Consider the following 15482-nt stretch of genomic DNA (forward strand, 5'->3'; position numbering starts at 1 on the left):
GTTTTACAGGTAGAAAATAGGATCTTGGGCCTCTGAGATGCAACGCGTGTGCAACTCAGCGCCATTTCTGCCAATGCCATGCACAACAGATTCGTGCTGCAAACAGGGAGATATAGTTAGTGTTATTAACTCAGTGCTTATTTGCTGTTGTAACAACTCTTGCCGGGGAGGCTATAAATAAACCTACTATTGATCTGATGCCTTTTGAAAAAGGCATTACTCCTGCGAGGAGCGCCGTGTAGCGCTGATAAGCTGGCAACTGCCCGCTCCCGAGTCCCTGTTTCACATTTATCGCTTGGCTCCAGGACGGGCTCTGGAGAAGCCGTCCCGAGCCGTGCTGTCACCACAGCCTGTCCCCCACACCACCAACCACACGCCCCTCCGATGAGTCCCCCCCTGTTGCTGGACTGTCCCAGCGAGTCCCTAAAACGCTGCCCTTTCGCCTCTCTCCCTCAGGAAACCTAATCTCCCCGGTAAATGACACCCGGAGCTATTTTGGAGTTGGGCTGCAGAGGGAAAAGCGAAGCACGTCAGCGATTTGACGGGAGGAGGACAAGCGAGAGGAGGGGTGGGGAGGGGGTGGCACAGCCTAACCCCGAGCCGCAAAGGCACTGCCGGGGGACTTGGGGGGACCTCCTGCTGCACGTCCCTGCCATCGCTGGGGTTTCTGTTTTATTTTGCTGAAGGGGAAAGGGGGGAACCAAAAGCAACATGGTCCCCCCACGTCCTCTGTTCCCCTTTTCCCCCTTCCCCCTTCTGTCATCTCAGTAGGAAGCGGCTGTTACCCTGCCCAGAGCTTTTTACCTCCTCAGACCCTGACAAGACTCCAGGTAAGACCTAAACCTTCAGCTAAAGAGGAGTAGGCTCGGGGGCTCTGGTATTTCAGAGAGAGTGGAGGACGGTGGTCCTAGCTGAGGGAGGGTGAGCTTGTTCCTCTGTCAGTGTTTCTGTGCTGGAGTTATGTCTCGTCTCGCGAAACGCATTTGAAGATGGAGCTGAAGACAGAGGAAATCCATCCTTCTTCTGGTCTGAAGCAAGTGTGGCTTTGCTTAATTACTTTTGGCCTTGTTAGCCAAAGAGCAAAGATCAGCCTCCAAAGGAGAGGAGAAAAGAGAGGAAAGTCAGGTTTAAAGCTGGGGGGCTGGTGGTTGTACTTGGTGCGTTTTCTCCTCAAACTGGTGAGAGCAGTGTGCATGAAGAGCCAGGAATAAATAAGGTTCCTGCAGAGAGGTGGCAGCAAGGAGTGTTTTTTTTTTTTTTTTTTTTTTTTTTTTAAGAATTATTTCCAGGGCATAAAGTCTGTGCTGCTTTTCTCCTCAGCAAGAACTTTTTTTCCTCTGAGCTTCTCTCCGGTGTCAATACCAATTCAAACCACAGCCCCCCACCCTCCTCACATTTCTACAAATGGCTCTGACGAGAGATGGGGAGAGATGGAGCTCGACAGCTGAGGCTATTTTCAGCCCTACAGCTCAATGGGGTGGAGTGGCTGTAATGACAATGACGTCCACCCGTTAAAATACAAGCGCTCGGGCCGCAGCCCTGTAGCTAATTGTCATGGAGGGAATTCTATGTCCCTGTGGTGACTGTGATCCCAAAACTCCCTCACATAGGGAATCATACGTGCTAAAACTCGAGGCAGTGCTTCCAGATTATTTTAAGCCAGTTTACTTCTCTGTTGATGCTGGTGGCAAAGTATTTAAGGGTTGGGATTATTTGTTTCAGTGCTGGTAAGAGCCTGTGTTCTTCGTGAATACGCACGTGACAAGTGACAGAAAGCAAGGAAATGGTCTCAGGTTGTGCCAGAACAGGTTTAGGTTGGAACTTAGGAAGAATTTCTTCATAGAGAGGGTGGTCAGGGATGAGGATGGGTTGTCCACAGACATGGTGCAGTTCCCAGCCCTGGAAGTATTTCAGAGACATGTGGACGTGGCAGTGAGGGACGTGGTGTAGTGATAGGACCCAGGAGGTCAGGCTGGTGGTTGGACTTGGTGATCATGAAGGACTTTTCCAACCTAGGTGAATTTATGATTTGATGTGTAAGGGAGAGAAAGGTACATGCACACATCCAGGGTGTGCATGTGCATGGAGAGGAAATGTGCATTAGCACAGCTGTGGAATAGTGCTACTAACTCCAACCTTCAAAACTGTGAGGTAGTATAAATGAAGTATTATAAATCTGTGTGAACCCACTGTTTTTCTGAACCTTTCAAGCTCACCCAGCTCACGCTGTCATTTCTTGCCATCTGAGCAGACACTGGGGTGCACCTACAGCAGTGGTTCTGCCATAGACACTTGCCTCCCGGATAGGTTTTAAGCAAAATCCAGCTGGAGGAAATTTGTGATGAATTTGCTAGAGTTTGCATCGCTCATTTTCTGTCCCCAGGGTGGCAAACCCAGAATTTTTGTTTTTCCCCTCTATTCATGTCCTGCCATTTCAATCCCGTGAAGAAGCGATGAGCATCGCCACATGCCTAAAACCTCCCCTGTGCTGTAGCTATTCTTTACGTGCTGTCAGACCTATGGATGCGTTAGAAGGAAAGCAAACACTGGCTGTATGGTTAAAAGAGTGGTGAGCTTCATAAGCAATAGGTCTGCCTTCATCAAACAGGAAAGACCAGTGTGCTTGAACCGATGTAAGTCATCTAATTGGCTTCAGCCCCCCATGTTTTACATTAACCATGAGCTTATGTGACTGGAGGGTGATCTGACTGCCTCGCTTGGTAAAGTCACAGAATGGTTTGGGTTGGACCTTAAAGGTCGTCTAATTCCAACCCCTCTGCCGTGGGCAGGGACACCTCCCACTAGACCAGGTTGCTCAAACCTCATGAATGATACTTTTCTAATGGGTTGACTCTTTTATTTCCTACCACTCATTAGATATATTCAGATTATTAAGAGAGGAGCTTGAGGTGGTGCAGGTCCCTTCCTAGATAGCTGGTGTACATTTAGCCCTTCCCTGAGGACCAGATGAGAAGATTGCTTTGTCTTGAGCTTAGCTGTCTCTGAGGGCTACTCACAATGTTTAATGCCACATCCTAGCCACTGACCAGCTATGAAACTTCCCTGAACATCTCCTGTGGACTTTGGCTAACTACAGAGGCACCAGACGACAGGGAAGGCAAGTGAGCCTCCCTCTGAGTTGAGATAGTTTATGGCAGTAGGCCTAGTTTAATGCATGGAGTCCTCTGTATCCAACATCTCCTACAGTGCATGGACACCTATCCTCCAAAGCGCCATGGAAAGCTTTCATCTGCTCACCAAGTGACCTTTAAACATGCCAAAATCTGTTGTCTCTCACTGAAGAGGAATTTAGAGTAGCCCAGGCTAAGCTCTATGTCCAGCTCCTCCGTGACAGATCCCGTTCCTGCGCTGATGAAACAGGCATCCGATCAATTCTGTCATCTCAGAGCAGTGCGTCTGTGCGAATCTCTACTTACACCTGATTTAGAGGTGTGATGGGCATGTAGCACTGGGTGTGCTGGTGTGCATTTCATCCTCCAAGCGTAAAGGGCTTGGGACCCAGGAACAGGAGCTTCTCTGACTTAATTGCCTCTCATCTCAGGAGAGGAAGGAGTGCAAGGCTGTAGCAGTTGTCCTTGTGGAGAAAGTCCAGGAGATATGAACTCTAAAGCTGATTGAGTAAATGAGCAAGCAGGCATGTGACAGGTCTTAATGAATTTCCTGAGAGAACCCTCATGTTCCTGACTTGCATTTCAGTAGTCTCCTAGGTTTAGGGATCTGTTGTCATGTGTTTAATACCCTTAAGGTTCCTTGTTCCTTGATCTTCAGGGGGGCTACTCATGGCCACATTTGTCTTGGGAATGTGTCATGAGGCGCATTGCACAGTGCTTTTTGCTCTTTGCCCAGGGTCACAGTGGACAGGATTTCCTTTCCAATCATTGACCTGAAAGGCCCCGGCAGATAATAACCTGCCACTTCTGTGCCCTCTCATGCCAAAGAGCATCACTACAGGGGCAGTACTGCATGGTGTGAGGCCTCTGCCTGCCCAGGGGCTGCTGAAGGCTTCTCAGATGCAGCCCAACATCAGCAAAACGAGGTGAAACCCATCTGCTACCCGGCCCCACTCAGAGAGTCACGGGAGGTCAAGTGAGCGATGGCGCTGCCTATACATGGGGTGACATTTAATGACAAGGGCAGTGCCTGGCTCCAGGGGCTAAGACAAGTGGCAAGAGGGAATCATCTCATTGATGTAACCAGAGATGCCTGCGACGGCTTCCAGGGAGGGCTGCCTGCTGGTGTGCCTCTCCTGGAGGCCTGGTCTTGGTAATGTAGTCAGCAGGGTGGCCTGAGGTGATGTTTCTTTCCTGAGGGGAGAGAGCTTTCTCTCTGAAGGCCATTTAAGTTAATTTTCTCTTCAGAAGGAGAATCCTGAAAGTAAACGTGCCCTTGGTGGAAGACCACTCTCAGGGGCTTGCTTGTCCGGGGGGAAGCAGTTGCAGGCGAAGGCTGACAGCAGTGAGGAGAGTGTCGGGGGCCTTGGCTGTGTGCATGGATGTGTGTTATTTCCTATGATTTATTTACATTATCTGTCACTTCTTTCCCCAAAACACAAAACAGTGAAAATCTGAATGAATAAAGACGTGGTTAAATTACCAGTACTTTACCCTCAGTGTGCTCAGAAACACCCTGATGGGAATGTGATCTCTGCTGCAAATGATTAATCACAGTGGGATTATAAAGTGAAATATGACACTGGTAAATGTCTGAGATTAATTGGAAGGGGCGTTTGCATTGACTAGGTTTATTCATGCTTTGCTGTCAGTCCTGCTGCTTCCAAGAGAGCTGTCCTGGCATTTGCAGAGTTACTATTATTTTTGACGTTTGCATGTACCTATAAAGAATTTGAATTAGAAAATTTGTTTGCTAAATTGATTAGCAAGTTACACTACAGAAAAAAAAAATGCATCTTTTAGCAGTACGTCCACAAGGATATCCTCTCCCTTTTACTCATAATCTATTTATCAGTCTAATCTAAGCTGATGCATTTTGTCCTATTTAAACTTAGAAAATGTAGTTTATCTAGTCCAGCCTATCTAAACCTTTTGTTATGTCTGGCTGTTGGTTAGATATTTATTGTAGCTTCATCCTTGCCACAAGTTAAGATTTCATGCCTGTTACAGGATTTCATGCTTTCAACACCCTTAAGACAATTCAGGCAGAGACTAAAGATACAAGTGATTTTCTCATGATTATAAAAGTAAGCCAGTGACAGCAAGGAATAGGCCCTGTTTTATTTTCCTACCGTGTTAGAAATGTATCTAAAATAATTCTGATGAGCACGCTGTTGTCACTGATGCCTGGAGGTCTCCTGTCATCCTGGCCATCTATAGTGGCATAAGAACCGTTCAGTGAGGGTACGTGGTGAAAGCTGGTAGAGAGCAAGGTGCTTGTAGTTCAGAGCATCAGACCTGGGGGCTTGACCTGGCACAAGGAGGTGTCTTCTGCTGGGGCATAGGGGCTTATACTTGCTGGAGAGACAAGAGAAATGAGATGCAGACATCAGGGAAGGGTTTGGGAGAAAGAGGAGAGGGAGGCTGCAGCTTGAGGGAGCAGACCTTGGAGAGAAGTGTCTTGGAGTTGCTGTACCAGTCTAGTTCAAGAGCAATAGGCATCTGATGCTGCAGCTTCCCTGTGTTTTAACTGCTCTTGGCTGTCAGAGCTACCAGTGAATGGTGACACACCCGTTTGGAACAGGGACGTATCTATGCAAGCAGGCTGTGGGTGGAAGGAAAGCACGGGAGGGTGGGTCAGGTGAACGCACAAGAGCTTTAGGAAGTGAGAAGCATTCCTGTTCTCACCTTTAACAGCCAGGCTTTGTGAGCGCCCACCGCATGCCCACAGCTCTCCTCCAGCCCTGGGGATGTCCCCTGCTGACTAGGGGAGGCAGACTGCTCGAGGGAAGCCACTGCTTGATGAAACGTCTCTGCCTGGCTCATAACCAAGCACCTCATGTCCGTAGCTCCAGCACTGCTCCACATTACACAGAGCCCACTTCACAGAAGTGAAGAAACTTTACCCTTTTGCTCTTTTTGACGCCATGGATTTGAAGCTGAAAATGGAGTTGGTGTGATATATCTGTCAGAAACAACCAGGGATCTGGAAAGGATGAGACACAGCAATGCCATCTGAAGGTAGATCCAAAAACTCTGATGCCACGATGAAGCCTGAAGTTCAGCCTAATGGGCAGGAAAAAATAGGTAGGGCATGAACTCCAAGTCCATACCTTGATTTATTCATTCTTATTGTCATGAATTTTCCTGCCAGATTCTCCAGAGATTAACTTGGATCCCAGCATGCATACACACACCCCACTAAAACTGTCCAGCCTCAAACAAGCTGAAGACTCTGATCATCACTCAATCAACTTCAGTGGAAATTTCCACTGACTTCAGTGTAATTTGGCTCAGCTCCCATGCCTGTATCTACATCTTCCAACCATTCATGCAGCGTCTCTGCTTGCAGCCTTGCACATGTTTATGGAAAATATATTTTAAAGCTTAAGTGAGGACAGAGATTGAATTTAGAGGGAATAGGACGCGCAAACTAGTTTGCAGATTTCTGAACTCAGTTTGAGACTGAGGGAAAAACAGTTCTGTACATTGATCTCAACTACTAAAGGTGACCACTGTACAAAAAGTCAGATGTTCTGAGCATTAATATTTGCAGGTCAATCATTCTTTGCATTCTTAGCATTTACTGTGTGATTTTTCCCCATTACTGTTTTTCAGGTTTAAACTTTGAGAACAATTTATTTAATTGCTAAAGATTTTTGGTGGAATAATGCAATATGCTCGATAACTGGAAGAAAAAAACAAGCAAAGCTGAATTAGCTTAGCAAGTATTAATTTCCTCTAAAGGAAAAGGTGTCTGACTGCTTCTTAAGAGTTCAATATGTTGGAGAGGGAGACAGGAGAGATTTTAAGTAGTGTATTTTTCCTGTTATATATAGCAGGAAGACTGCATTTGGTGTGGGCTCAGATCTATGGCCCAGATGAAGTCTGAAGGTTAGATCAGCTATACCATCTTCAACGGTAATAATGATTAGAATGAAAACCATTTTGTGCTTTTGTGCCAGCGCTTTCCCAGTATTTAGTTTTAATGGTAATTTGGGTCCTTCAGCCTCCAGCAGAGAAGATGGAACAAAAAACAGTAATTTGCTATTAATTTTCATGCATGATTTGTCATATACCCCAGCAAGTACTTTGTCATATACACGGAGCACATCATTATTCGTGAGACCATCCCTGTCCTAATACATAGACAACGTGGGAGGGGAGCCAAGGCACAGGGCAAGCAGGCAGCTTCCCCAAGGTCATGCTGCAGGTCAACAGCCCACTTGACTCCCACCCCCTTGTGCCATTATCGATTTGCATATTAATATTAATGCACTGCAACGGGAACTGGGGGAGGAAGGACAAACTAATGCAACTTCTGCCCAAATGGTGGTGCAAGAAACAAAAGCAGCTTTTTGGCCTGCTCTTAGTGCTTTCTGCTGGAGGTGGGAGGGAGGTTGTAAGGGCATGCATCTGTCATTGGGTGAGAGAGTGGGTGGGTTTGTGGCCAGCAGGGAAGCCAAACTGCTGGAGGATTAAGAAGGATATTTCTGTCAGGGTGACTGGGTATTATTTCCTTTGAATTACTTACAATGCCAGCGCATTTTGCTTTGTGTGGCCCTTTTGAAGGTGAAAAAGCAGAGATGTGAGAGCAGCCTTGCAGATCTCCCCTGAGTAGCTCCCATAGCTCAGGGGATGCAACTCGCTAACGCCCAAGTGTCTGGCATGATACAGCTGAGGACATATAGTAGCTCGGAGAGAAATGGTGCACATGGGTCTGGTGAGTAGGACTTGCAGAGAGATTGGAGCTGGGGAGTTTGCTTTTTACAGAGCACTATTCCCAGGACTAATCCTGCTTCCAGGAAGAGTCACGTGCTCTGGGGTTTCTTGTGCCAATGGGGTCAAGAGCAGGCCTTGAGCTGTGCTTTGCTTGTATAAGTAAATGGTAGCCAGTGCACAAAAGGGCTTCTGCTCATGGAGGATTGGAAGTAGTTTCACTCCACCAGTAGGGGAGGGACATCCAGGAGTCCGTATAAGGAGCAGCGAATGAAGAAGACAAGTTTGTGTGCCATGGGAACTCAAGGGGACCCTAAATATGTTGCTCTTTATTCATAGAATTATAAAGGTTGGAAGAGACCCTCAAGATCATCTGGTACAACCATCCCCCTACCACCAATGTCACCACTAAACCATGTCCCTAAGCACCACATCCAACCTTTCCTTGAACACCCCCAGGGACAGTGACTCCACCACCTCCCTGGGCAACCCGTCCCAAAGCCTGACTGCTCTTTCTGAGCAGAAATGTCTCCTCATTTCCAACCTGAATCTCCCCTGGTGCAACTTGAGGCCATTCTCTCTAGTGCTATCACTAGTTACCTGTGAGAAGAGGCTGACCCCAGCTCCCCACACCTTCCTTTCAGGTAGCTGCAGAGAGCCATAAGGTCTCCCTTGAGCCTCCTCTTCTCCAGACTAAACAACCCCAGTGCTCTCAGCCGCTCCTCACAGGACTTGTGTTCTAGGCCCCTCAGCAGCTTCATAGCCCTGTTGTAGTGTTCTCCAGTTGCACAGGGACTGGTGAACTCTGTGTGAAAGACGGCTGTCAGGAGTAGTGCCACTGATAGCTTTTGACTTTCTCAGGACACAGTGGCACCAGAATTGCCACGAGCTGTAGTTCTGAACACTGCTTAAGCCTCATCTCCTTGGCTGGTCTTTGTTGTCAAACAGCTGCAGGCTGGTGCGCAGCTAGCTCCGAGAGCAGCTGACTACAAGCGGGTGATGAGACATCTTTCCTGTGAGCCCTAAGCCACATGGTGCCTGTCTGGAGACGCCTGGCACCATCTGGATTCCAGTGTGTGTGTCCCATGGTGGTTCCTTCATGTGCCTTTGTGCTCCTGGGAACATGAGCAGGTGGGAGAAGGCAGGAGTGAGAAGGCAGACCCACTGCAACTGGGTCTGGCCCTGCAGTGTCTGGATGAAACTGCACATAAGTGATAGATACTTGGCTGACTACCATCACAGCCAAAGTGGCTGTATCTCAGGGTTGTGCTGAATAGAAATTGAGAATAAAGAGCAATGTCATCAATAACATGGCATGGATAGCTGTGTCCCCCACTAAAGACTGGCCCCCGCAGGAAGGGGGGTTTACTGCAAGGTCTGAACAAGATTCATGGAACAAGGCCTAGGGGTGGATAAAGACCAGACAGCAAAGACAATAGACATGGAGCGTGTTCTATTAGCAGAATTAAAACAGCAACAACAAATGGGAAGGAGAAAGAAATGTTGAAAAGAGTAAGGTTAATGATGTGGGGGACAGAAAAAAGGATGAAAAGGAAGAAGAGATGAACATGAACAAGAAGGCATCTTGATAGGTAGACACACCTCTCAGAATTTGTCTTTCTCTGATTACAGCGCTAGCCCATATGTTATATGCATTAGTGCTGATCATTTCCTAGTGCCATCATGTTCTTCCTGTATGAACAGCCCAAATACTTGTATTTTGCCTGGTGAATCCAATGGGGAACTGGGCCACTTCCTCTGTCTCACATGACTGAGATCAAATCCAAGAAGTAGGCAAGACCTTCTCACCTGTAATGAGAGCGATGAAAACATACCCCAACCAGATTGTTCTAGATGGCAAATGTCCTGAAACCATGAAAGTGCAACAGTTCTTTGCTTGTACCATCTAATCTGTTCGCTCCTGACATTTTTCTTTCTCGCCCTTTAGGTAACCAAGATGGATTACAGCTCGTTCAGTGGAGTCCCCCGATTCTTGACCCGGCCTAAGGCATTTATGGTGTCTGTGGGGAAGGATGCCACCCTGAGCTGCCAGATCATTGGGAACCCCATCCCAGTTGTGAGCTGGGAAAAGGATAAACTTCCAGTCCAGTCTGGGGGAAGGTTTAAAACAACAGAAGATGGGGATCTCTATCGGCTAACAATCTATGATCTGAGCCTGGAGGACAGTGGCCAATACATCTGCCGGGCCAAGAACACCATTGGGGAGGCGTTTGCTGCTGTCAGTATCAAAGTTGGAGAGGAGACCACGGTAACAGAGTCAGCCCCGTATTTCATCCAGAAACCGTCCTCCATTAAAGTAACTTTGGGTGAGGATGCCATGTTCAAATGTAAAGTTCAGGGCAGCCCTCCCCTCTCGGTGAACTGGGAGAAAGACGGGAGACACCTGCGGAACCGGGCCGACGCAGGCCGCTTCCAGATCGAGTCTGCCGGGGAGTCAAATGCTCTCACCATCCAATGTGCCCGGCTGGGGGACAGCGGCACGTACACGTGCCGGGCGGAGAATCTCATCGGCTCTGCCAGCGCTTCAGCTGCGCTGGTGGTGGAAACGCAGGGCTCTTTGAACCCAGGCAGCAGCAGCCATTTTGACACCAGCTGCGGCAAGACGGCTTCCTTGTTGTCTCACTTGCAAAAGAGGCGGGAGGAGATCAGGAAGACGGACATAGCCCATGGGTCTCTTGATTCTACAGCTGCCCAGTCTTACTCCTTGACAGAAGGGCTGTCCAGCATCGGTTACAGCCTCTCCCGGGACTACGAACGGGCGGCTGGCCTCACCACCAAAGGGGCCCGCAACGCAACCTTCGGGGCGCTGACACGCATGTGCAGCGTGACGGAGGGCAAGCACGCTAAGCTGAGCTGCTACGTGACGGGTGAGCCCAAGCCTGAGATCGTGTGGAAGAAGGACAACGAGGTCATTTCGGAAGGGCGGCGGCATGTCATCTACGAGGACGATCAGGAGAACTTTGTGCTGAAGATCCTCTTCTGCAAGCAGGTAGACAACGGGCTGTACACCTGCACGGCCTCTAACCTGGCGGGCCAGACCTACAGCTCCGTGTTGGTCACTGTCAAAGGTGGGTGCTGACATCTCGCTGGGGTGGGCAGCCTGCAAAAGAAAGAGGCGAGGAGCTTCCACACCGGGTGGGAATTTGGGAAGAACTTCGGGAAAGGGGCATGGGTGAAGCACGAAGAAAAGCCCTCCAGCTGTGAAGGGGGTTAGTGCTGGAACAGATGACCTGGGAGGGGGAGAGAGTCCCATCGCAGAAAGTTTTTAGGAAGCACAGTAAACTAGCATCATTTGGGGATGAATGATGTCGAATTGGCAGGTTGTGGGGCAGCTGGAATGAACTAGATCTTTAAAGCTTCCTTCTGTCCTCATTTTATAGTAATCTAAGAGATCAATTTACCATCCTCTGGTTCAGTTAACCCTCCATCTTCCCCTCCAAGGTTTAATCATATCTGGGTTTAAATTCACTAAAGGGTTTAATCAAACTGGTCCTCTTAATCTCACGCATGCCATTTAAAAGGTGGTCAAGGAAACTTCTCTCTGCAAACTGAGTGTGTCAGGCTGCACTGGATCTCTAGAGGGGCCTACCCCAGCCCTAATACCATTCCCCTCTCAGTTTTCCTGCCCAGAGTGACCCACCAGCAGCATTTTTCTTGTCTGGCCTCTTCAGTCTTTTCCCAGGTTGTGTTGCTGGATAGCCTGTAGTCCTCATATGCTCCCAGATCTCCACTAGCTCCAGCATACCTTTGTTTGCAGGGCTTAGTGGTGATGAACTCGCCTTCAGAAGGTCCCTCAGCTCTGGCAGAGGTCAGATCAAGCTCTTCAGAACACAAACAAAAATGTGGCACATTTTCACAGAGGAAGTTCTAAATTTTCAAGTTGCTCTCCTGTTTGGCAAGGCTTCAGCAGGCAGTCTGCAACCCCAATAAATCAACTCTCAGATGTAAAAAAAACCAAAACCAAAACCAAAACAACAACAACAACAAAACAACAACAACAAAACTTTGCCACTTGTGTGGCAAAATAGATGCTTTTAACTGTCAGCAAAATGTGTCAGAAATTCAAATGAGTAAGAAAGGTCTGTATCTGAAATTTGTCTTTAAGACTCAGCTTTTATTTGATTTTCTGGTTTCCCTGTTCCAGACCTCTCCTTTCGTGCTTACCATCTTTTCTGTCAGTGACTCAGTCCCCATGTCTGTCAGTGACACCCGATCCGCTGAGCTCGCTGGCACTTGTCCTGCTCATTGCCATCCCCTGGAGGTGCTGAGTGATGTCGAGAAGGGCATTTGGCCCCTTCCATAGCACTGTGATTCCCTCATGAGACAGGACTCAAAGGAGAAGACAGAGCCTGTTCCCCCTGAGCATGGCTCAGGCTCCAGTCCTCGCCTAGCTCCAGTCTTGCAGAGAATTGTCCCGTTCCTACGTGGTTATTCCCAACGGGTGCACCTGCTCCAAAGGAGACAGGCAAAGCACGTGAAGCAGCAGGTCTGGGAGCAGGCACCACGGGAAAGGGTTATTTATCAATGTCCATTGTCAAAAGATGCCTGTGAGTCAGAGGGCTCAAGTGGAAATGTTTGCGGTATGTTTCTTTGTTACACTACACCACGGTGGGCTTGCTGGCCAGGCCAAGGCTGCCATGGAAAATCCACATGGGTTGGTTATAATTAGGCCTTGCATAGTGACTCTCCTTTTTGTTACCAGAAGTCCTGGGCCATCCAAAGACAGCAGAATGATGGAGCAATGAAGAGAGCTCTTAATTCTGTCCATCATGCCATTGGTTGTGCCCTTAGCTCATCTGCAATCATGTTTTGGGGGGTAGGTCATCTTGCCACATTATCTTCTCTTAGGCACTTCTGCAGGACTGAGCAAAACTCTCTGTGCAGCCACCTTCTTCCAGCACAATGCCGCTGCACTGGCTTTACATACGTGGCAGCATATTTGTGGAGCCTGTGACTCTGCTCCCCCAGAGTGTATCCATAGCCACAGATAGCTGGGTAGGCAAGCTGCATGGGTTTAAGTACACTCTGGCATTCTGGTTCACATATAGCACATAATTTCAACCAGAGTGAGAATATTTGTGAGTGTTTGAAGTGTAATAATAAGAAAAACTACCTGCATCCTGCTTCTGAGGTGGTTAGTAGCAGCCTCTCAGGTTATAGGAGTGGGCACAGATCAGGCATCTTCTAGCTTGCCTCCTGTATTTTGTCAGCCTAGATGTTAGACCTAGGGACCCGACACTTGGCCATACCCATGCCTTAAAGATCATTGGGCCTAAAGAGAATTTTTTGAGCTGTTCTTAAATGGGATGTAGTCAGTTAGGTGAAAATCTCAAAGGAGAGGCTACAAGGCAGAGAGTCACTATCATAGTTAAGGAAAACCAAGAGCTGATAACTCTTATTCAGAAATGTGCTGGATTCTAGTGTCTAGAGCAGGGATAAAACCACAAGCCATGTACTGAAATGTGAGCTATAAAAGTTAAGAAACTCTTCCCAAGAGTAAACCTCTTGTACGAACCAAAGAGCAGAGCCGATGGGAAGAATGTGACTTAATGACTTGAATTTCCTGAAGGCTTTGAAGATGTCCCTAAGCCGTGCGTAAAGTTAGCAAGAATAGCGTACAGGTCTCTATCCTTGGGCCTGGGCCAAGCAATGTTCATCTGAGGAAAGGAATTTGGGACTGGGTCACTGAATACAGAGGGACTAGTTGAGTAATCAGATACTGTATGGAAAGGTTAAAGGCAGCGAGTCAGATACGATCAGGACTGGAAAAACAGACTGGTGCCGAGGCCACTCCTTTCTTCTTCTGATCTGAAGTGATTTTGGATGGCTGCTGTCATGGCAGTTGCATTTGAGATCTGAAAGATAACTAAAACATGAGGAACGTGGAGGTACAGAGGCAATTTGGAAAGCACAATAACTAAGAAAAAGAGCAAGGAAACGTGATGGTGGAAACTTGTCTACACACCTTCAGATAGCTTCTCTTGGAAGTATTTTCCATATTCTTACTCTCATTGGATTGTTTTTGGAGAAAAGGGAAAAATTGCCTCTAGAATAATAAATGGAGAACCTTTGAGAAGGCCAGGAGTAGACAAGAGGAAATGTAAGCAGGTGAAAATCACAGAGTATCCTGAGTTGGGAGGGACCCACAAAGATCATCAATTTCAACTCCCAGGTCTGCGCAGGCCCACCCCAAAATCAGCAAGCAGACCACATGTCTGAAAAGACCTACAGGTGAAAAGACAAAGGTCAGGCAGGCAGATATGCCTTGGGAAGGTTAGGAAGACACTAGCTTCTCTGCAGGCTGCACCTATTCTTAGCAAAATATGCATGAGCAGGACCTGCTTTTAACACATAACATCATCTCATTGCTAGTTTGGTTGGTATGGACCAAACAAAAGCCTATGACACTCTGGAGAAATATGTTTTCAAGACAAGCAGCCAAATTTATAGCTGGTTTAAGCTCTTGCAGCTTTCCCACTGACTCCATGAATTGCTCTTGCTCCATGTTCCCTTGGGGTTTTGTTGTGCTGTTTCCATCTCACATTTTTCCCAGTAGGCGGGATTTTGTAGGTCTTTTATTTCTCCTTCTTCAGAAATGTTTTTATTGCCTTCATTATGTGCCTCGGTGAGTATTTCTGCTTTGGCTGGAGACAGATTAATAGAAAAATGTAGCCAAAAAATTGTGGGGAATTCATCATTAAAGAACTAAATTCATACTGACAGTAGAAATGGATTTAAATGACCTCTCAGGGCACTCAGCGAATAAAAATGAGTCATGTTGGGAGTCCAGGTGCTACAAGGACAAAGTAGAAGTGATGCTCTAATTAGAACCACTGAGTTTGGATGGAAGGAAATGTTTCTAGAGAATGAATGGTTGACTTGGAGTGATCAGAAAATCTTTGTTTCACACTTCATTCCCCCAGAAAGGGAGATCAGAAATTGCCGTTTTGATGTTAAATAATTTCTAATCAGCTCTGGTATTATAGGAGCTAGAGATGGGAACTGGTGGCACTTCTTATGTGAAACAGGGCTCCCTGTGAAAACTCACAGGTAACCTCAGATGAACACACCTCATCTTCCAAGGACATTTTCAGATAGTCTGAATATTTTGGATAAGGAAAGAGGTTGGTAGCCAAATGGCTTTATCTTTCATACTAGTCATACTTAACACGAGCTTACATTGAGAATTACCTTGTGAAAGAGTAATGCATGACAAACAGGGATGTAGAATTGAGCAGTCAGTATTTATGGCGTCTGACATATCAAGAATAATGTAGCTATCTGCAGCAACTCTTCCCCAAACGCCTGCGGTAGCTGCAGCACAGAATTCAGAGTTGTGCTGGGTGCTGTACAGAGAAGTAAGAGAGGGTCCCTGGGCTGGAGGATTTGCACTGTAAATGTTGATATCTAGCTGATATCTGCAATAGCTGCAGCCCGGTATGGTGGATAGTGATGCAGAGGTCTCTGTTCAACTCACCGTTCTGACCAGTGGGGTCCTTCTGTGGTCCCCTTACCAAAATTAACGCCTTCTGCCTGAAAGCTGACCAGGCATTTGTTAGACTGTGTAAAGGGCGTGAAGATGTGTTCAGGAAGAGGAGGCTGGTGGGTTTC

General features: G+C 47.4%; 1 protein-coding gene across 7 annotated transcripts in view; it reads left to right on the plus strand.

The window, feature by feature from the left end:
• Window positions 1–585: 585 nt before the first annotated feature.
• The window catches only part of OBSCN (obscurin, cytoskeletal calmodulin and titin-interacting RhoGEF), a 182777-nt gene continuing 167880 nt past the window's right edge, over window positions 586–15482 (plus strand). For 3 of the 7 annotated variants that reach the window (XM_035317268.1, XM_035317271.1, XM_035317270.1), the window contains exons 1-2: window positions 591–830; window positions 9799–10939. In XM_035317268.1, coding sequence (XP_035173159.1) covers window positions 9808–10939 — 1132 coding nt within the window. In that variant the 5' untranslated portion in view covers window positions 591–830; window positions 9799–9807. Of the gene's footprint in view, window positions 831–9798; window positions 10940–15482 lie in introns of all 7 variants that reach the window. The other 4 variants (XM_035317272.1, XM_035317273.1, XM_035317274.1 and 1 more) reach the window with 3 other exon arrangements.

The sequence above is a fragment of the Oxyura jamaicensis genome, chromosome 2 (assembly GCF_011077185.1).
Source record: "Oxyura jamaicensis isolate SHBP4307 breed ruddy duck chromosome 2, BPBGC_Ojam_1.0, whole genome shotgun sequence".
Lineage (NCBI taxonomy): Eukaryota > Metazoa > Chordata > Aves > Anseriformes > Anatidae > Oxyura > Oxyura jamaicensis.